The 24,278-nt window shown below is 38.9% G+C and overlaps 1 protein-coding gene across 1 annotated transcript in view; it reads left to right on the top strand.

Moving 5' to 3' along the window:
* Nucleotides 1-24,278, top strand: part of LOC143903431 (disintegrin and metalloproteinase domain-containing protein 10) — a 60,797-nt gene that overhangs the window by 2,042 nt on the left and 34,477 nt on the right. The window contains exons 2-4 of the mRNA XM_077416998.1: nucleotides 6,372-7,062; nucleotides 10,411-10,555; nucleotides 19,836-19,954. Of these exons, the coding sequence (XP_077273124.1) occupies nucleotides 6,792-7,062; nucleotides 10,411-10,555; nucleotides 19,836-19,954 (535 nt within the window). The 5' untranslated portion in view covers nucleotides 6,372-6,791. The remainder of the gene's footprint in view (nucleotides 1-6,371; nucleotides 7,063-10,410; nucleotides 10,556-19,835; nucleotides 19,955-24,278) is intronic.

Below are 24,278 nucleotides of genomic sequence, written 5' to 3'. Positions count from 1 at the left end.
ATATAATCACATATTTATATATATATATATATATATATATATATATTTAGAATTAAGTTAAAAAAAAGTAAAGTAAAAAGTAAAATTAAGTAAAAATATCTAATTCTAAATATATATATATATATATATATATATATGTGATTATATTAAGTAAATAAGCCACTGGTATTATGTGAAAAAATATTTTCATGGATCTGTAAGTATTTTTTTTTTCAGTGTATAGAATCTTAGGAAATATCTTAAAGAAACAGATGAATTATGCAAAATATTTAACCACGTACTTCATTATCGAAATCGTTAAAGTATTATTAATTATTATTTAGATATATGTTATAAACTCAAATGTTTTGTATTGGTGTGAGTGAAAAGTTAATTGCAAGGGACTCGCCGTTTTCTTCGCCTTTTTGTGTTCTTTTCCAAAGTCTCCGTGATGATGGGTCTTTTAGATGTATTATGATAAAAGCATCTTCGGGGGGAGCTTAGATAATTAAAAAACCGTCAAAGATCCTTCGCGCGCCTGGCCCGCGCTATTTGGACACGTCGTTTTTATGCCGAACAATTTGCATAAATTACACGCGCCTTTTAAAGGACTCGCGACGGCGAGGGACGAGCTAGTTCCGCCTCGCCTCGAGTCGGCGTTCTGGAGAGAACGCGCTAAACGTCGGGAAATATTTGCGACGGAAATTGGTATGACACACAGCTCGTCAAGGCTCTTGAGTAAAGCACGATCGCGAGGCCAAAGGGGAAAGCCCGGACACGTGCCGTCGACGTTCAAAATTCCCGTGCTCTTCGGGGAAACGCGGAGTGTTTTATTATGTTATGCCAAAAAGCCATCGAGAAAGGCACTCGTCGCACAGCGATGCTATCATTTATTGTTAGAGATAATAGGGGAAAAGCGGGAATAGTTAATCGCCGTGTGTATCCGTCAGATGTAACAACGGGTTACGGGGACATTGTTGTTCCGCGGATCTGCCGAGGATTAAAATAAAACACAGCCGCGGGAATTAAATGGTGGTTTAAAATTTAATAGCGATTGGGTTTTTGAAAGCGTTCGGGAATTATGACGCGCGTATCGGGACTATATATCGGGAGCGAGAAATGACAATTAGCGTTTTAAAACGCTTCTCTGTCCGCCGGTTAATACGGAGCCGCGTGTTTTGAGTGTCAATTTTGCGTGCCCCGTGCCTCGGGCACAATTCGATGCGGTTTAACACGAAGATTGACCTTTCTCTTTCGCGCCAGACCTTTCGGTTGTAAGCTCGGTTGTATAAGTAATTAGACGCGGTGCAGAATGCACGATTGTTTTGAATTTCTGACTTTGGAGTCTCCAACTAAATGTGAAACTGGGGTAGAAATTCATAATGCATGCTGAAATCTCGATGGATCGCGCAGCGCACAAACGCGAATACCATTACGAACCTCAATCCTGTTATTTGGATATAGCTTGATATACTTGCTCCGGAAAAGATTTCTGAAATATATACCGAATGTTATATAGTATCGTAGTTCGTAGTCGTTGAAGATCTTAGCCTGAAGAAAAAAATACATGAGAGGATATAGTATATAAAATATTAAAGGAATTAATGAATTATACGTAGTAAAATCACTCTTAACGATATAATGAGCGTTTTTTATAGACGACGTAATGGACGTTAACGCGTTGTCTAATTCACGATTGTTTCTAGTACAAATATAGCGTTGCCACAGAAATTTCATAAACTTAAAAACAAAAAACTTTTTCCCTAACCACGAAAATTCCAATAAAGTTGCATAAAACACGACAACGAGAATAGATGATTTCAGGCGTGGTTTTGCGTTTTCGAATTTTTCAGATCTTTATACGGACATTTATATAGATTAATTTTTGAAAATTAACAAGGACATTGCTACATACCATATTAAAATTACGTATCTCGAACTGAATAGATATTCACGTAAATTCAGAACATTTAGCGACAAGCACAGTGAAAGGTTCCATAAAGGTACTTATCTCGAATGGAAGAGATCCGCTGGAAGGTAGAATTATAACGTGTTCCCCCTCCCCCCCGGTTATTGTTGATCTAAAAAATTATAGAAAGTATCCCTAGAGCGAGAGAGATATAATGAAGCTTTTGAAACTGATTCAGTTGTAAGTCAATGCCCATAAACTGCAGTAAATAATATTCACTCTGTAGTTAAATATTGATATTTTGTTTCTTGGAAATTACACGTTGCGATAAAATATTTGCTTTTTAGATACTATGATTTTGCTTTATTCTTACATCAATTAAGTCGCCTTTATTTTATTCAGGGGAAAAAGTAGATTTCGAATCTTTTGTCGGAGATATCTAACAGTGTAATAGTGTACGTTTTGTGGGCGATCGAATTTCAAGACGGTGTAAAATTCATCGCGGTTCTAAAAGAAGGTTCGGATCGTCGTCGGACGGCGTGGCGCGGGCTCCTTCGTAATTATTCTATTCGTCCGGGTTTTCCGTCTCTTTCGCTTGGACATTACGCAAAACGTGTTTTTCGCCGGCGCGCGCGTTGCGAGGTGCATAACGGTTCAGCGAGGCGCGCTCGACGGAAAATTGTCCGATCGTGTTCTGCCGGCGAACGCGAACGGACGCTTACGACACGCTAATCCTCTCCGATGTCGGTTCCTCGTCTATCGACATTCCCGGACTATCACGGTGGAATTTTGGTGACGTATTCACGACGACGAGAGATCCCCACTGATCCCAGTCGGATCCTGATGTATAATAGATAGACGGAGCGTCGCGTCGGCGTGGTATTAATAGATGATAAGCCGAGAGATGCGCGCTCGTGTTTGACGCCGCCACGCGAGGTGTCGAGGTCGGATGTTCCGTATTCCATTGTGGTGGCCGTGGCTTATGAGAAAACTCCGAGTTTTGTACGCTAAGATTCATCTATTCTCTAATATTCTCTTGAGAAAAATATCTGGTTCCGTCCGTCCGTGCCCACGCGAATGAATCATTCGAAGTGAATGCATCGGAGGAACGGGTTTTCTTCAAGGCGAATTCATCGGGGTTCTCGTTCGATGAAAGAAAAAAAAAACCTCGCAAGATAAAAACGAAAGGTCTCCTTTTACAGAGGTAATCATCCGCATTTAGAGATGAAATTATAGAAATTGGCTGCGCCAATTGAAATATGAACTTTGTTAATAGCTGCGGCAGATAAATTAGTGCATTGTGAGTGTATTACATTTTTATACCAATACTTAAATAAACAGATATCACTTACTGAAATATGAACTTTATTAAATAGCTGCAGCAGATAAATTAGTCGATTCTGAGTAAACTATATTCATTAAACATTCTTATACTAATACCTCATAAAAGTATAAATGTCACTTCCTATACTATTATTAGTATTTATTGTATTATTGTTACTAATACATTTATTATAAAATACAATTATATTTATTATCAATATGCCGCATTTAATAAAAAACTTAGAAAGTTTATTATTATTTTTACAATTTTTATTATAAAAATAATATCGTATTCTCGCTCTTTCTCTCTCATTTATCAATGATAGACGAGAGAAAAATTTTGGGGGTGACTCGTCGCGAAATGATCGTCAAATGCGAATCGTGTAAATTCGCCGTTTCGCCGTGCCAGGACTTGCGAAATGCGAGTAATGGCTTTCGCCGCGCCAGGTCATTCTTCCGCCTGCACGGACGAGGCGCGATAAAGCTCCTCCTCGTACGAACATCGCGTCGACATTCCATTTTCGGAATGTAATGTCTGTCCCGCTCGGGGACCGCCTCTATACACAGTGTACCGGGAAAGTGTATCCGACCGCAGTGCTCCGCAGCAGCGCCCCATGTAATTTATTTCGGCAACGAACTTTAGAGTTCCTTGAAATATCGCGTCCTACCTATAATATACCTAATTGTGAACTTTACATCGGAGAAACGAGAACGTACGACGAGCGAGAAGATGAACAAGATCCGGATCCCATGTTTGACAAAGTCTCTGATGCTGTATACTCGGAACTCAGGTTTGACGAAACGGGTTAAAATAACGTTTGAACGAAGTCATCGATAGAACGTTGACATTTTGAAGTTTATGTAAATTTGCTCGCAACTTTTCTCGAGTTCAGTCTCATAGCCCTTTCTTGTTAATCTTCATAATTATTTTATAGACGGTATATAGCGTTATATTATAAGAAAATAAGACACAGCTTTCCCCAGCCTTTTGTTATATTTACTATTTCCACCGCATTTTTTGTTAGTACTTTTGTTACAATATAATTTGGAATGATTAATTTTAAATCTTATTGTTCGGTCTCTCTGTTCGTCACGCTTGGAGATAAAGTCCCGCGCGAAATACTCTAGAGAATCCGCACTAGTGGTATTCGTTGTTCATTGCTCACAAGCTTAAGCATAAACATGATTTATTCGCGGATTATGCGTCGCGTCATCGTGGAAAAACGTATTATCGCCCGGGTGATATGTCGAGCTTGCGCGTCGACGCGACGCGACGCCCGCCGTCGCGATGCATGCACTTTTATTTACCCATTAGAGCGTGCGTTTCTTGACGTTGCCACGGCACGCCAGGTCGGGATATGGTAAAGTTTGTATTGTATATTTAGTTTATACGTACACACATGTCGTTCTTTCCCGAGAATGCATCCCGCCCATTATTTCATTTTGTTCTTTCGCGAAACGCGGAAACATGCGGAGGCGAACGGATCTACTTACGCGAACTCGTTTCTTTTTTGTCCTTTCTTTGCACTTACTGCATTACGAAAGTCGAATTAACATAATAGATCGAAAATGGAACAAATAGCAGTTATATAATTCATATTGAATTTTTGATTTGTTATTTCCTCCAATGTATTAGTTTTCAAATTACCTCTGTATACTTTATGATATTTTTACAAAATACAGTATTCTGAGTTTGTCTCGCTTTGGACATTATTATTATTCAACTCATGAAATGCATATTTTTTCGTGATCTGTGTCTCGGAACGTAAAGGATAACACGTCGAATAGAGATGTATAGGGTGCTTTAAAATAATGTTACCTAATGTTAACACTTATATGGAAGTAACATTTTTAGAGAAACGGAACTAATAACACAAGATAATATAACAAATGTTTCCTGTCCTCAATGAGTCTCCATCACCGTTGCATGGTGCAAGATTTCCGACAGAAAATTGTAAATGTGATAGCAACAATACCCAAAGAAATGTACCTTAGGGCTCTGGAGACTGGAGACCATCTGGAAAAGATTCCAAGAATGTGTAGACAATGATGGTGAACAAAACTTTTTTTAGAGACTCTTTGAAGACAAAATACATCTGTTACTATGATATCTTGTGTTATCAGTTTTGTTTCTTAAAAAAAAAGTTACTTCCATATAAGTGTTAATGTCTTTTTTAAGCATCTTGTAGATACCGTAGTGTCTGTTACTAATTGTACTATATTCGTACCGGTAAAGTCACAATTTCCAGAGAAGTAAAGCAGTTTCGTACGTCGAGTAGGTATTATAGCAATACGAAAGTCACTGTCGTGTTAGTCGCGCGTTTCATTTGCATGTTTCAGAACTTTTTCCATGAAACATGCAAACTGTTTGCGCGCTATAATACCAAACTGATGTATTTCACGAGCACTTTTTTTTATCGTCGCTGGCCATTAATCTCCGTATTGTTATATGTATCGATATTCCAGCTTTTCGATAATATTGGAAAATAAAATAAGATTTAGATTCTTATACTCCGAAATAACCATAAGATCGAACCATTCACTATTGAACTATTCAGCAAATAAATTAGTAAGTAACGCCTAAAATCTCGTGTTGAAAAAAATCGTGTTCATACAAGTTATTTTTTCCGATATTAAATTTTTATATCTCGTGAACACTAAATACGTCAGAACTGTCGCTTCTTGAATGCTAAATTATTAAGCTATTATTTCCGGGTTATGTTTAAAGATTCTTATTTATTGTCACGTAAAGAGAGTTGTTTGTGCAATCTCCTCGTCCTGCAGTTCCTATTGCATATACGTATATGTATACCATTAACGTGCCACATTATACGAGACCGTACTCGCGCGAACAATTCTCCAGCCGCAATTGCCGAGTCGACGATACTCTATCTCAGACCCCCTCTTGCCCACGCTGCCCGACTTAAACTTTTAAGGTTTACAAGTTTACTTTTACGAGATAAACACACTCGCGGCCACCCCCTACTATTACTTTCTTGTACATGAAAACGAGCGTGTAATTTCGCAGCGTGGCAATAAGTTTCGCGGTCGCGAGAGAGCGGCGCTTTAATTTAACTCAGTCTCTCTGATTTCATCCAGAATGAAATAATGTTGCGTATTCTTGGCACTTGTGACCAATTTTATACATTCTTGTCAACAGGATCGATCGACGTCCGGAGAGCGGCGCTCGGAGGTGGTGAACGTCGAAGAGGAAAGAGGACGACGACGACGAGGAGTCGATCCGCCGTCGAAGGTAAAGCGAGGTGGAACCGGCTGAAAAAGAGAAGAAGAAAAAAAGAGGAAGGCTGAAAGCGAAGAGGAGGCGCGGTGGTGGTGGAGGCGGCAGAGGGGTCGAAAGGTTGAGCGACCTACGGACCAAGACGAGGAGGAGGTGGCGGAGAGAAAGGGGCGCCGGCAGGAGGGTAGGAGGGGAAGGAGGAGGAGGAGAGGGAGAACGACCGGAGAAGAAGGACGGAGAAATGATCTTGGTAGGTGACTGGCAAAGTGCTGCGGTGGTCGACTCCTCGACAAAAGGCAGATAGCCCCATTAGTCGTTGCCGGGGCACGGAACATCGGGCCCATGCGCGTTGCGGCCCTGGCCGTGGGCGAAGAAGGGGAGGAAGAGGAGGAGGAGGACGAGGAAGAGGAAGGGGTGGCAGAGGGCCGTGCGGGGCACCACTACGGGGCCCGCGGGCCCGCGATGCGTTCCGTGGCTGCCGCGATAGTGGGGGGCAGGAGTCAATGGTCCATCACGACGTGTCCGATTTTCTTTGTGCTGTTGTTCCTACCCGTCTGGACTCTGATGGCCGTCGTCAACGCGTCTCCTCTTCATCCCGCACCTCCGCATAGAGGTGAGTCACATTTAGCTCTCTTTGTTGACTCGTTAAAGCAAAGGTGACTCGATGCTCCAAAGTTCATATGTTTGATCTGACAAGTGCCTTCGAATCGAGGACACACACAAATCGGTGATGACATTAGGAGAAATACAATTTTCACATGTGTGAAAATATGTGATCAATTATATTTTAAAATGTTCAAATTTTTTTTTATGCATAATTATTTAATTTTCTGATTTGATGTAAAAGTTCGAGATTATTTTTAGGGATTATTTTTAATAAGGATTATTAGTGAAGTCATAATAGAGTTAAGGGAAAGCGGCCATGTTTCTTTGTAGAACGGTAATAACAATTTAGAGAATTTTCTGGCTAATGATACTTGATTTCGTTACTTTTCCAAGTATATCTCGTCACTCATTGAAATATTTTCAATTTTTTAAATATTAGTGCTATTAAATGCTTGAATTATAACATTTAATTTTGTATATTGATATTATCAATGCGTCTTTATTTTTAAATAAATTTGTTTTTAAAACAATGAACATCGAGATCGCGCGCGTGATCGTTTATTTTTATATAATAAAATCTCGTCAATATTCCAGCCATTTATATAAGGTGTTAAGTGTATGATATATTTGATGAAAAATCGTTGAATTTTATTCAGTAAAAGTTAAATTGAAAAAAATATTGGTTACTCGCGATCGTTTGTGCCCACGTGGAGTTTCGTGACGTATATCGAAATACCGCGCCGTTCGATGTCCCGCAGGGGTCCGCCCGCGTCGGTAATGGCTTCAAGTTCGATACTCGCCTTTGTCCAACGTGTTCCTTTTGTGCCCCGATCGCTCGATCGGCGGTAGTATTTACGGAAACAATGGTACGCGACCCTAAACAGTGCAGTGCTCTAATTGTGATGTGGGAGCACGTGGCGCAAACTGCGCTTCGCGTCGCCCCATGCATTTTGGTGGGTCGGGCCATTTACTCTGAAAGTCGCCTATAGGTCACGTATGTAACGTCCGTTCGTTAAAATACAGACACACCGTGTAATATGCAGTCGTAGCTTAGATTTCCCTCTTAAATTTATCCGGTTAATACAAATTGAGAAGATTAGGAGAAATATAATCGGCGGCTACAGACGCGAAACGAAACAAAGCAAGGATCTAGAATGTACGGTAGTAAAAAGTCACAAGTATAAAGTTATAAGTATAAAGAATACGGAGATAAAAAGTTATCAAATCGAATGATGAATAACGAGTTTTTTTGTTTCCTCAACTTTCGCTCTTTCTCGCGACAATAATTAGATACCCTTAAGGCAAGGAAAAAATATAGGGCGCAGGTAACTGGATCCGAACGTGACTGGATTGAACCCGAGAGTTTTCGCTTACCAAACGACTGTTAAGCTGCCCAAGCCTCATTGATACCCTTCCACTTGCCTATATCTGTGTTTAATAGCGCTACGCTACGATTACAAAAAATTAATGAAATTATATCGAATAAATTAAATTTTATTTTTTCCGGAATAATTGCTGAAATTTTTCAATCTTTTTCGGGTGAAACATTGTTGATTTTATTTTTAAGCTTATTGAGCGCGTGTTGTTAAAAAATATATAGGTATTTCGATATCGGCGGATCACTTTCGCGCATATTATATAAAAATATCGGTACGCTATTAAATTCGCTGTATTGAAATCTAGCGGCGGGACTGATGGTTAAGTTAATGTGTGTGTGTGCGCGCGCGCATCCTCTTGGTAAAGTGGACGCGAAACAAGTGCACTTCGGCCGCTGCACTCGTCCGAGATCTGAAAACGCGCGGTCTCTGAGGAGTTCTCTCGGTCGAGTAGTCGTGGTGAATGCTCGTTTCCTCTTAAAATTTCCGTGATCCTTTCATCCTAAAATACTAAGCGAGTTTCCGCGGAGTGAGTGTAACATTTCGCAGCGTGTACATAATGCGCGCGGAAATAAATTAATTGATTTTGCAGTGCTTTTGCGATGAGACGTCGGCATCTACTGAAGCACGAGTAGATTTAAATTGATAGAGTGAGGTGAAAGAAGAAGGCCCTTTGATATCAATAAAATTATATTAGCGACAGAGAAGAAGATCCAATGAGAGAGCGCGATACGTAACTGTAGCTGCGTACTTAAGTAATTGTAGGTATGTAGGTAATGCAAGTATGGCCGATGGTAAAATATTTCAATGCATCTCAGTGATTCTTCTTATAATTACTAAAAAAAGAAATTAAATTTCAGCCTTGCAATTTGCTCTTTTTCTTATGATTAAGATTTAGGTCGCGCATCCATATAAAATAATAGATATATTAATTATCTTTCAGCATAATCGCTGCAAAATATGGACTATTCAGTTTCAATCTGTAAATGCGGATATTATTGCGGAGTCATATTCTCAGAGCATGTTATATTATATATAATCGTCTGATCCGAATTAGAATTTTCGTAAATATGAAATGCGTCAATTTATTTCACCATTATGCATTTATAATGATAGACATGACCGGTTGATTTTACCTTTTTATTGCGACTGTCGTGAATAATACAAAGAGAGAGATCAGAGACAAATATGAAGATAAAATATCGAAAGTCAAAATCTGATTCTATTTTTTCGAGATTATATAGATGTGTAAATTGTGTTATATATGATCTTTAATCGAGATTATCGTATGCTTTTGTAATAAATCACGCAGTGAAAGTACCATACCCGACCTACGCGCCTTCGAATTTTGCAACGATCTCGGCAGGAAAAAAAACGTGGTATAGTCATCGCGTTTTTTCCCACCGTCAGCAATCGAGCGCGAATTATGTACGCTTTAAGGTGCGTTTATATTATGTGGCAGAGAGCTCAGGTACCACCGTACCACTAATATCTAATCTGACAAGAAAATTGCGATATGTTGGAAAAGTTAATCCAGATCGTTTTTCCGCGACTTTGAATAAGCTCTTAGTGTAAATATAAAACAATATAAAATTATTATTTTTAAATTACAATAAAATTTTCTTCAACATCTCATAAAAGGGATAAAAATATTGTTCAGAGATAATTTTACACTTATTATTATGCATTTATAAAGAAAAAGTACCAACAATAAACTATCCTTTAGTTCCTGAGTTTTATATCGCGTTTTTCTTTGTCTCATAAAAAAGTTAACGGGACAATTTTTTTATTTATCTGAAGAATATGAACGCTCGTTCGCCTCCTCAATCACGCCTATGTGCTTGTGGTAGCATCCTGATACAAACGCATCTTTATGGCGCGATTCATCTTTGCGTGACTCGCGGTTTACCGTTTGCGCAACGCATTCTTCTTGTACGGCCACTAATAGTACATCCGTTTCCTCCTCGTGTGCTTTTCAGATATCACGCGCAGCTCGTATATCAGGTACTACGAGCCAGCCACATATGACACCGTAGCCTTGAGACGACATCGCAACCGGATACGTCGCGACGTCACCGACTCCGATGAGCAACCCCTGATTTTGAACCTGAAGACGCTCGACAGGTGAGTGTGAATCCCATAAGCAAACTCCTTCGTTCGCTTCTCTCTATCTTGATACATACAGCGGATTCTTCCCTCCCTCGCTCGCGGTGTGTTCCGAGTAAAGACGGAGAGATCGATACGGAATCCGGACATCTGAAGAATCTGTTGAAATATCGAGATCATCAATTGGATGTTCAATCAAGATATACGACAAATGTTTTTCCAAACCGTTGTGAAAAATTTAAAATTTTGGTTTCAAGGCTACAATGTTGAAGAATTTTTCGCGATTTAACGGTATCTAGACGAAAATATCTCTGAACAAGTTACTATTATTATGCAATCTCTTGCAAATGGCATTTCGAAAATGGCGAATACGTGTATCTCCTACACACTGGTCGTAAAGCGATCGTGGACAGTTACCCAGTATATATGTGCCGCCCGCACGTTCTCGGTATGTCCTTGTTAGGTCACTGGTATCTGGATCCGATTAAAGATGGTGGCCAAGACCAATTCACGTGTGGCTTATTGCTATAGCTAGTTTGTGTAGGTCGTTCACATTGTGAAATTATTTTATTTTATTAATTAGACGTATCAATTAACGCGATATATATTCTCTCTCTTTCGCGCTTTGTCTCTGGCTCTTTCTCTTCTCTGAGATAGGAATTTCCAATCCTGATGTTTGTGTCTCATCAATTGTTGTCCCATCAAGAAGAAAGAAAAGTGATTCTGTTTTCCAGGGTGTTTCGAGACACTATAGATATTCTGCTTTTTATATCATATAGGTCATTTATTATTTTTATCTTTAATAAAAAAAAACTTCCTCTTATCCTGCTACGTCCGATAAAACATGTAGAAAATAATTATTGAAATGTTTTCTATGACGAGACATTTTTGTTAGCAATTACAACGCTTACAGTTATAACAACTGAAAATTTGTAGGAGACGTGCGTTCTTCTGTTCTCGTGTCGAATATCAATGTTAATGCTCGCACGTCGAACTGGATTTACTATCAGGAACGACAATCACGGAGTTTCTCTCTCACGGTTATATTTAATAATATAAGAGACGCAACGCCAGAAAGTTCAATTTACGATAGCGTTCCAGTTCAGCAAGAATACAAACTGCCGCTCTAGTCAGTGTCGGTGTATTACGACGGAACCGTTTAAATATTGAATCGCGCTTTCACTCGCAGCGTATTTACGAACTTAAGAAATGGCCGTTAGATAACGGTCCGACTTCGTTTTGTCTTCCGAATTGTAACGGTATACGATGTGGCTTTTTCAAATTCTTTGATCCACTCGTTTCTGTACCGCAGAATTTGTATATTAAAATTACAAGCTTTTCAATCCCCTGCCCCAATGTAAATATTGTTTATTTATTAACAATCTTTTTTATGAATTGCAAAATTACTTTTGTTAACGCGTTATCTTGTATTACGTAATTAGGAAATAAATTAATAATAATTTTCGTTAATGGTGAAAAAATAACTTGAACTAAAGGTAGCCACTTGCTGTCTTTTTTGCCTTTAAAATACGAAGTAAATTTTAATTTCGTAGTTTTATATATATATATATATATATATATATATATATATATATAACTTCCATAATCAAATTATATATAACTTCCAAAATCAAACGTCAATCATAAGGAATTTTACCATTTTATTGTTCGAGAATAGACAAAGAGACTAAATTGAACGAAATTTTAATTCTTGATTTTCTTTTAACTGTGATCCATATTAAAATAATCCACATATTAAAATGACCATAAATACTAAAATAAATAAAAATTGAGTCTGTAATTTTAGGATTGATTAGTAATAATGAATCGGCATTTATAATGTGAAAAGCAAGAATTAAAAAATAAGATAAAGTTCTATTAATGCATGTTTTTCAATGTTCTTGTCAACTTTTTATCTATTTAATTCTTTTACATGTAATTTAATTTCCTTTTTATGGTAAATTTAGACTTTGGTGACTTTTTACGTCTGGGACGTATTACATATTTCATCGTTATTTTTATTTGGTATATTTATATCCCTTATCAATTAAAATAAAGAAAATTTGTTACTTTTTAAAAAATAATATCAACAGGATTACATACATATTAAAATATGTACGGAAAATGCAAAGCGTCTTTCTTAATTATGTACCATGAGATAATCGTATCAATCCATAATATAGATCGGTTCGACGAACTGTGTAATCGCATTAAATCTGCTCGATTCGGTCTGTTCGAAAATTTTGCCGAATTCTGCATTCCGCGGGAAAAGGGGAAGCAACATTAAACATTTGTCGAGCTATACATTATGCAGGGAACCGTGACGACCGCGTGCATCATGTAGATTGCAAAGTTACAACGAATGGTCCAGCATCTCAACCGTAGCGAGGTGATTCGATAGAAATGGTTTACGCGCGGGCCCATCGCCGTCGTTTCTGCTCCTTTCTTGCTCCCCTCCTTCCCCTCTCCCCTCACGGGAAAAGGAAAGGGAGACAAGTTCTCGAGGAAATTTCGCCCGTAATTCATAGACGTTAAGCTAATTAACTGGCGGGTACTTCTTGATCCGACAGTCCAGAGGATTTGCGGCACCCTGGAGAGGGAAAGAGGAAGAGAAAGGAAAGAAAGAGAGAGCGGTCCTCTCGAGGAATCGAGGAGCGAGTGTGCAAGCGAGGTCGAATCTCGCGATTCCCGCGTGCCGGATTTAGACGCGTGTAATTACCACTAATTGCAACGACGACTACGACGATGACGATAACGTGACGTCATTGTTCTTTTTTCGCGTTTCCCGTTGGCGTGATTACTCGTTATCGTTACTTTCGAAAATTCGTCGCAAAGGAAATTCGTGGTGGCTTCGCGTTTATCCTCTTAAAGTTTTGTGGAATTAGGGCGCTGGCCGTTAGCGTAACTAGACTGTGTGGGAATAGTCGTATGCTCCAGAAAAGAACACGTGGTATCCTTGTATTTTCGTCTAGAGGGGAATAAACGGTGACTGAAATTAATGGAATTACTTCGATCGAATCAGGACAATTTTATTTCAGATTTTTACGCGTAGAAAACATTATATACATACATATATATATATATATATATATATATATGTATATATATATATGCGATTTCTACCTAAGTCAGTTACGCAACACGTATGATCATATAAACTTTCATCGATCGCGATTGCCTGGTTACAAGTCACTTATTTCATTGCCCCGCGACTCGCTGTTATCATACGACTGTGCATTCCGTCGGGCACACAATATCCGCTGCCGTCCTACGTTCCAGCAATTCCGGAGAGTATCAGTCTCGAAAGAATTTCAGTTCACGAAGAATTCCTTACGTAAAGCTGTCTCAGGAATGTTAAATAAATGAGTATGAGAAAAAGCCAACTAAGAGAGCGAAAGAAAAAGAAAGAAAGAAAGAGAGAGAGAGAGAGAGAGAGAGAGAGAGAGAGAGATACGTATTGGTATTCGCGTTTCACACACCTCCTGCATCGCAAATTTCTCGTCTTGGGCGACAAACGGCACGCAGCCCCTCTCAAGCTATGGTAGGAGACACGAGAAACATCCCTCGATCTCCACCATCCCCTTCTCCTCTTCTCCCCCGGTCGCTTTCATAGTCCGCCAATGTAACTACAGCGTTCGTCTCTTTATGTAAATCGGTCGAATCCACGTCGGGCAATAAAATGTAAAGCAGGAGCGTGCCGTGCGATTCCCTCCATCCCTCGTCGTCGTCGTCGTCGTCGTACCAAGCGCCCGCACAACACCCTCCTGCCCCGTTCCCCGTCGCTACTGTACGACGGTGGCGTTTCTACCCCGGTGCACCTGGTACAAACTGGCAAGATAATAGTTGAGGAGAGGAGAAGAAAGAAATTTCCGTGCGGCACACACGCCACCGTTTTTCGTCGCAGCAGCGGTCTCCGCTTCTTGTCGAGTATCGTATTGTATGATTTTTCTTCCTTTTTTTCAGTAATACCGTTAGTGCGACCAGGCGAATTTATTGGCCATATCGCGGCAAAAAGACGCCGGTTTACTCTCATACTCTTCGCGAGAGAAGTCCGCCGTTCGTCTTTCGCGAATCCCTTCGCGGCATTGTCGTTATATATACGTTCGTTCTTTTGCTTTAGATTCTGCGAGACAGATTATAAAAATAATTGAACGATGTGCAAAGAGCTCCATAAGATAATGGTTATCACATTCTATTGTCGGATCGTTACGTTATAAAATGTTAATTTTTACTTCATCATTTTAGAACTGCATAGAAAGTTAGGAAAAAAGTCAGTTCTCAGAAAAGATTAAAATCTGTATTCTAAAAAAGAAACACAGTTTTGGATTTTTTTTCTCAACATTTTAATACTCTATATACTACAATACGTATTAACATATCCTGTTTTTTAAAAACGCTTACAATTAAGAGCGCTTAGAAAAAAAAAACTATTATCGTAAGAATATTTTTCTCACGACGTTTCAGGAAAATAGAAGTTTTTTCCAACGATTTGCAATAGCTTCACCGCTTCCGTTTAACTTTGAGTGAATGAGATAATAAACTTTCGCGATATTTCCTAAGCGATTTCTCGGTATATAACCCGGTCTTGGGAAGCGGCACGGTTAAGCCGGGAATAGATACCCGGTGTACAGGCGACACCTTCTCACTTTTCTAGCCGCGCGGCTCGCCTCTGGGTGGAAGACTTCGCGCATGAATAGACCATGTACCTCGGCCTCGGCGCGCCTCTCTCGGTGTACGTTGCGGATTCAGTTTTCGCGTACGTGGGCACGCCGAGCAACAGCATTCAGCGAAGCCAACGCATCGTTTCGCCGTGCATACGGGGGCGGTGTTATGGGCGGTTACGAGGGTTATATAAAAGCTAAAGAGCACACGGCCGGACCCCGTGTGTTCCACCCTCTGCTTCCGAAGACAGCAGCGTTGCCCTTCAATGCAATAAAGCCGACTCTCGTTACGGAAATGCGGAAATCGAGGCGGAAATGCACCGCATGACAAACTCGTGAAATTTACCCAACATCAGCGCAACGTGTCGCGTGATGCGCGCGCGACTCGTAAAGAAATATTACATATCGCGCGCTTATAATCATTATGAAAATAAACGTTCGCGCAGCGTTACGCGAAAGTTTCCTAGAGGAAAAACTGGGAAATTATGCGAACTTATTTTTCCGCTTCGCGGCACGGTCGTCTCGTTGCTCGTAACCGCGTTACAAAGAGCGATCATCGAATTATTAAACGGCCGCGGTTTTCCCATCGCGCGACTACGTTAATGCACTGGCACGCTTCATAACAGTTAGGAAGTGCTAGGTTGAATTAATAAATATGTGCTTCAATCTTTTAGTTGCTTGCTCGGAGCAATATTTGTGATAACGGGGATAACGGAGGTAACTTGCCGCTGGTGAAGTTTATCTGAAAGTCGACGGTAGAATAGATCCGCGAGAAAGGAAGCTAGAAATATAGCAATAGTGAAGTTCTGCTTCTGCCAAAGGAATTTGGCGCCGAGTTTTTCTCGAGGGAAATTTAATCTCTTGATGGTGCGATTCCATTAAAGACCTTTTTCATTTGAGATTGAATATATATTAGTTGAGCTCCCCAAGTAGAAGAAATTCGTATACTTCTAGCGGAAATAAAAAGTCGATATTTCGACGTTTCAATGATTTAATGGTTCCTTTTTAACGCTTCTCTATTTTTATATCAGTCTTTGTTCATATGTCACGTTTTCGGTTATCCGACGAATGATAGCCAGACACATACGCTTTAATTAGAGCATCTTGTATATACAAACTTGCGAGAGATTATAGCTGGATGCGCAACGAGAGTTTGTCTTTTATTCACAAGCTTTTGGCGATGAAAGCGGCACTTAAGCGACTTTTTCGCGATGCTGCAAAGATATGACACAACGAGCCTCCCAACAAGACAAAGCTGACGATTTAATGTACACGGTCCGCGATGAAGGCGCAGCCGACGTCGGATTATGAAAATGATTGTCGCGGAAGCAGCAACGTGTGCGCTATAAAGAGCCGCGACTAATTGTTATGTTTCCCCTAATTCCTCGCGTAATGCGTCCCGACTCTGGCCCTGGCGTATATCTTTATGGTAATCCAGCGTTTTAGCGTCTTTTTGCCGGGCACGCTAAAGTCGTTTCTTCCTTCGGTGTCTTCGCGCCGCTACGATAATAAATGCCGCGAAAAGAATTACGATCGTCCCGGCAGGTCTCTAAATAAAAGCGCGAACAGTCTCTAGTTGGTGACGCATTAAGAGCTCTATTCTTTATAGATAAAATTATGTCTGTTTCGAGAGTTTATACGAGCGGCATTTTTTGAAAAAGGAGTGACGGAAAGTGAGATTAATTAATAACACGAAGATAAACTTAAAGTACAATTATATATTTACATTCTCGCAACTTTTGTAAAGTATGCACGAATTAAATGACAAAGATGGATTTTTCTGTCTTTTTTAGGTATAACTTTTATACTTTTCTGATAATTTTATAATTTTTTTAACAATTTGCTAATCAAGAGTTCCAACGACATTAAGAAAAAATCGAATATTAATTAATTGAAAAATAATATTTTGTCAACAGCATTATATTTCAGGTATACTTTGCATATTTAGCATGCGCCATTTAAACGTGAATCGCGTTTGGGTTGGTTTCGCACTTGACTCTCAATGTAAATCCATCATCATCATCGCGGAATCGGATTTTAACGAGATATTCGGAAGCGTACCACGTACTTGCACATTGTCATTGTGAAAGTCGTATAAGTTCTAGTACCGTTTTGTTCAATGACAATCACGTCGTTATTCCATCACATTCTACAATGACCATTGGTTTCTCGCTGATCTTTGATCGTCATCGTGTGTCAATCACCCGTTGTGCGATGACTCTATCACGGCGATTATTTTTGTTAAAAATGGAGTTACCTTTCAGCCAAGCAAAGATTTACAAGAGAAGAGAGAAATTAGATAAAATTAAAAGGGCAATTAATAATGTAAAATCCAATATAAATTGAAGATCGATTCGACAGTCGGAATTTGAGTAAAATATGATGCAATTTACGGATTGGCAATACGGTGAATTAGTAAACTTTTTACAGTTTACATTTACATGGCACTTGTATTTTGCATGTTAATATTATACAAACATCATTTTATTGTTGTATTTTGTAGCATATACGATTTTATAATCTTGACACAGTCTTGGTTAAATATGTCGCGCGATGTATTTAATCTAGATAAAGTATATGCGCGAGCGCAATTACGTTACATATTTTTAACTGGACGAATGTATTTCGATTATACATAAAATAACTATAAATGTATGCGAAGCGTATTTATGAAGGCGCTAACGAGTTCTTCTAGCATACGTTTCAATTTACCATGTTCTAATATTATGCATGTTTATATCGTCTTTTGCAAAAGTGTCTCATCCTTCATAATTTATTCGCTGCTGCATTTTGTACGAAATAGTAATACGAGGCCGAATTTATTTTTATAGAATGCATTAACACATATACCTAATACATATATATCTTCAAAAAATATACATATCGTGTTCCAACCATTATTTTTCTGCAAAAATATAGATAGAATTTCTTCGTTTTTGCATTGAAAAGGATATCGGGATATATTTGAAGCCACAATTTATTTTCGCGATACGTTGTTTTTGCACGCATATTAATAGTATATGTATTAGCGGAGAAGGAAATATTTATGAAAACGTCAATAACTTTTCCGTACCTGTATTATTTTTCAGTATTTTGATTTTCACGCTTTCAAGTCTCGCCTTTCTCGTCCACTTTTATGTTTATTGCAATATTTTTCGCAGTAGATATACACATATATATGACTTATTTTCGTCATGTCTCTTGTCGTACTTGAATGTCTCGATGATGAACGTCAACGTACGAGTATTAATCCGTTTTACATATTCGCCTCTGCGGGATTCGATGGCGCGAACGTCAATCTTAACCGACTTTGATCTCGTTAAAGGCGGATTTGTTACGTAAATGCCACTTGCAGGAGCGAAATAGCGCGTGTATATTTAGCGCTGCTGAATCCGTTGGTGGCGAGAAGCCACTTCGATCCGTATGATGTTACATGGTTTCGTCTTGAGCTTAAGCTGTCTTTGGAGGTTCGAAGGTTTCGAACGTCGTATCTCGAAATTGTGGGAAACATTCACCATCATGACGGGTCAATCCCGTGAGTTTATTTACCGCGGCGGGAATAAGAAGCGATATACGTCACGATTACGAAGATTCGCATTTTACTTATTGGCGAGAATTATTTTGAGACAATTTTATTTTAAATATTCAACATTTTATAGGTTTCTCTCTAATACTTAATTGTGGAATATAATAATAATGAGTATAATATATATATATATATATATATATATATATATTGGCATATATATTTTTAATATAATTTAAATGCTTATAAAACGTCTTCAGTCTTGAATGGTTTATATTTTCATTTTTAATTAACGACCCGGACTGTTACATCGTTATCGATAATCTGTTGTCATTTTACTGGCAACCTTTTTATTCCCAGCCATACAGATTAAAATATACCGGCATAGTAAAGTACGTATGAACTTATAGGCTGATCTGACATTTCATACAAAGTATGCTCGAGAGCGATATTGCGCCTCGGTGGAGAAATCAAGATATTTATTTTCTATACGTCTGTACTTGCGTTATTTTCCTCTTTCGTACGCGAGCAAATCGACGTACTGTATGGAGAGTTTGTACGAGCCGGCTTATATATATTTCAGTTAAGAGTAATATGCTTTTTTTTGTATAAATCCAGTGAGATGGTCGTGGATTTTAGCTCGGCGTTCCAGCTGTATATAATATGATACCCGGGGAATCCTTTGTCAATCCTTTGTTTCTATAATACGCGAAACATCGTATACTTTGAACATTATATAGTTACGCGAAGAATCCGCCGTACTTTGTTTGCTCCATCGACGTCGAAGAGATATTCGGCAGATCTCTCTCTGAAATAAAATTGTAAAGTAATTCCTCTGTGCGGATAAGTGAGATACAGTTTTTCGTAATCGTAGCACGCCACACACTTTAATGATCTATCTCACCGTTTTTTTTGCTCCGACGATTCCTTTTCCTTTATTCATGTTATTACCAGATTATCGGCCTTCTGCGTAACGATCCGTAGCGAACCGATATTATGGCACGCGAGAAACGCCGATAATTACTCTCCCCGCACTGGAGATCCATACAAAAAAATTATCTCGACCCGATACTTCACGATATCATGCACGATCACGCGATTCATCTTGCAGATCTTGGACGATACGCTTGTTTCGCGACGCGAGCCTGTTCAGCAAGGATGTATCCTTCGAGGGCACGAACGGACCGATATCTTTCGACACGTCGCAATCCTACGTCGGTACTGTTTTGGGTAAGTCCACTTACATCTTATCGTCTTCATCGATCGGAGAAAAGCAGAAATACGTATAGCTCTTAGCAAGTACTTCGATATAATCATCAAATATTATGATTAAATTGAGATAAGTGCGCATTATATTAGAATAAAATTGAATTTCGTATTCCTTCATGTAATTTTTATCTCATTACAAATCAATCAAATGAATTAAATTATTATCTCTCGCTGCGTTATATGATATTATCGTTTTAATACCGCGGTTATTTTTGTGTTGAAATTATTTAACAATTCGGTCGACGCTGGTAACTCACCGCCGCGGTTGTTATTATAATTTAATATTTGCGCAATGATAACAGAAATAGTATAACATAATATCATGGACTATACTAATATGATGACGTAAATATTATGCGTTATCTTCATCTCTTTCTTTTATAAGAGATTATTCCTCAAATTTTTAAAACGCAGTGATTATAATACTTAAATTACTATTGGAAAATCTATTTTCTCAATATTTGTCCACGCATATATATATAGAAGACCGATTATTCGCATTGATTACGCCTTATAACGATAAGGCGCAAAACATGTGTCAAAGGAACTAATTACGCTGGCAGATCAAGCCTCGACCGACCAGGGGATCTTGATTCGAGATTATCGGGATGATATCAACAATTCGATAATCTCGAAGCTCTGTCTCTCTGTTTGTGTGTGTCTCTCCTTATTCTCTCTCTCTTTCTCTCTGTCTCTCTGTCCCTCGCCGCGTGTCAACGTTATAGAGCGGTGCAGTGAGAGCGCCGTTGATAGTCATTGCAGCAACCAGATCAATATTTATGTACGCTCACTCCGCGTACCGGAATTACATTGCGTAAACGAGGCGTATTACCGTCATTAAGCCGGCGCGGCACCGCGCGATCGCGGACGAAAGAGTTAGTGTCGGCACATTTCGAGATTAGGCGTGGTATTATACGCCGACGAGCGCGCGCCTGTCCGCGGACAAAGTAATTAGCCAGTATCCCTCAACTTCAGCTTCGTGATGGATAGCGTGCGGCGGCCGCCCGCGTCCGCTATTCCGAGGCGGTTTCCGTCGGCGTGCACGGCTGCGTTCGCTACTCGCGAAGAGCAAGCTTCGGCGCACCTGAGGGTGCCTTGTTTAATCCTCCCTATATGATGCACTTTATCCATTTTCACATTACTGAAAGGTTCCAATCTGATTATAATTGAGCACTGGTTTCTCAAATCGACACGTGCATGGTGAAATTGCAAATTGCGTTAAAATAAGTCTCAATTTAATGAAGAGTTGAAAACATAAAGCATAGAAATTTTGCTAATATTATAACGAATGTGTTTATTGTGAATGTGATTATATCGAATGTTATTTTTCAGAATTTATGAACAGTACTCGTCGAGTCGAGGAGCATCGGTAAATTTTATAATTGTCTCTCATAATAATTTATATTTAATTTAATATTATTTTTTGAATATATATATCTATAACATATGTAATTATTTTAATAAATTAAGCCGTACATTATATATAATGCCGTATACTTGAGTTTAAACGAAAAAAAAAGTTTCATAATTTTTATCGGTTTTTCTAAACCCACAGGGGTTTCAACATATATAAACAACGAAAATATTATCTCAAAACTCGAAAGTTACGCTCAAAACATGGTTTCTATACTATCTTTACATAGTGGTCTTCCGGGATATCCTTTAGATCTTAATAAGCCATCAATATTCCCAAAACTGCATACGTGACAAGTGAATTATGTGCAACACGCACGGGGTTATTTTAACTCCCAAAGTGCATCAGAGGATTAACGCTTTGTTTAACGTCATTGCATAACCGCAGATGGTTTTCCGGCTGAATACTATTTCAGTAATTCATTGAGCACGCCCTCGTTAGTTCGCGTCGCTAATGTGCCCATAAATAATCGAGTTTGTTCCGCGTTACGCGAGTCAGTCCCCGTATGAGAACGTCTGCTGAAATAATCCTTCTTGATTGGTCCTTACAAAAACATTATAGTGATTTATTGATACCGTGCGCCTAGTTATATCCGTGTAATTAACTCGGCGCGTACGGATATAGGACGTCGCGGGAAGTTACGACTAGAAATCTTACGCTTAACTTGACGAGTGTGGGGAAAAAACATAAACGCTTTATGCGTTCATAATTTTCAACATGAAACATCCTGATAATTAAACTTTGAAGAGAAAGTTTGTCGAAGTAACGTTGACGTTAAATTAGTCAAAGTAAAAGCTTTTTTTTGCCGTGTGTATACGTTATTAGAACTCGTTATTAGAACCCTCTGTTTTATTAAACTCCTTCGAGTCGATCGCTTTTAATATTTTTTAATTTAAATTGTATTTTTCGCAAAATAAGTAAAAATTGTTCTCAAACTATTGCAGCTTTTTTAAATCTCTTATTACCACTTTTAGAATCGTTTATATAATGCAGGGTTTATATATCTGCCACTAATAATAATAATAATACAATAGAACGTACAATCTGCTAATACTATTTCGAGTTAGATAATATTATCACTTATTTCCTCCGGGTAGTAAAAAAGAGATTGAAGCTTAGTAAATAATAAACCTGAAACCAATAATAAGAAAAAGAGTAATAATAATAGGCAAGCTCTCGTGCAATGCAAGACTGAAAGAGTCGGTTAGATCGATCGGCGACGCCCTGCACGCTCAACCGGTATCAAATATTCCCCTCGTAACTTTTCGCGACTCTCGTCGCGACCCGGAGCGAAATCGAGAAATAAATTTCGAATCGACGATGGTTGATACTATAGTGCAACGTCCGAGCCCCGTAAGCATTCTAGCAGGGACCGCAGGTGCCATGGACACATACATCGGACAATAGGAGCAGACAGAGAGGGGGGGAAGAGAGAGAAGGGTCCGCGCGGTATAATTTCGGCGTATGGCGAACTAAATGTAACCGCAAGCTCGCGAACGGGCCAGAAACTTGATCGTGGATGCGGCTCCGTCGCCTCGGCGGATCGTGAATCGTGTGAACGATCCCGTCGCCGCCGTCGTTTCGACGATCGGGATTGCGGGGAAAGTTGCAGTACCCGGCCGTAATAGCTCCTTGCCGTGGGTAATATCCGAATGTCGTAGTCTTCACTTGGACGACTTAGGCCGCGGTTACGGCGTCGTACGCGAGTTTCCAACGAGCTTTCTTGCACGCCGACAACGTTCTACCGGGAAATCCGTTGGAACCGAGAGTTGCATTCCGATTCATTTATTATTGTAATTGCATCCGCGAGTTGAGACATATAATTACGATTCCATCGGGTCTATCTGGCATTCACTTCAGCATTTGATTACAGCCGTGGTATTAGGTTCATTTCAACTGTGATATATTAATTAATCATATCCGTTTTATTAACGTCGGCGGTCGTCATTGCGACACAATTAGCCGAGACGCATCTAAAATTATAGTCCCATTAAATTATTTGCATTTGCTTCAATATACATTTTACTCGACGGAATAATTAATTAATTTGTCGATTAATTAATTATTTATTTATTATTAACAAAGGAGATATAAGAGTACTAGTGAACCAAGCTGGATGTACATTACACACATGTTAGATATTATAAATTAAAGATAAACAATGATGTGACAAACGTTTTCGACCTGAAACAAAGTCATCTTCGGTGCGCGATGATGGAGAAACGATAATTACATAAATAAGTCGTTAAACATTTATTCATCAAATATAGAAACACGATAGAAATTTGATACTCCGCCTGTGATTTTAAATCATTTATTCTTACTTATCTTCTTTTATGGAGAATGAGTGGCGAATTCATTGAGACCGTATGTTAAAATCTTATATTCTATCAACATCCTATATATTATACATTTTAACATACTTAATTAATGATCTTAATTTATCAATATTAATCTTCTTAATTATATTATTTGGAATATCGCCATAAATCGATTTAGGACCAGGATCCCAAATAATTCTTATAGGTAACTTAAGGATTATATTTCTGCTACTACACTGCATGCGGGTTATAGCATGGTGAACGCGCATAGGAATTTGCCGATCAGAACTAATTAAATGTGTCGAGATAAGTGGAGGTAATTACACGCTACGTGATCAGATCTCGCGTTTACAGAGTATTCCGGAATTTCGCATTCCCCGTTGAATACTATGGATATATATATACGAATATTACGATCTAATAAATGATAATTATTTTGAAGACAGACCATAACGTTTTCATATTATAGATAATCGACAACTAAAAACCTCTTACGAAGAGCTCCGTGAATGCAAGTAGATAACATAACTTTTTTAAGTAGTTCCAAGCA

Source organism: Temnothorax americanus, unplaced genomic scaffold (assembly GCF_048541705.1).
Source record: "Temnothorax americanus isolate GAGA-0224 unplaced genomic scaffold, ASM4854170v1 Scaffold47, whole genome shotgun sequence".
Lineage (NCBI taxonomy): Eukaryota > Metazoa > Arthropoda > Insecta > Hymenoptera > Formicidae > Temnothorax > Temnothorax americanus.
This window is presented reverse-complemented; position numbering and strand designations above follow the sequence as displayed.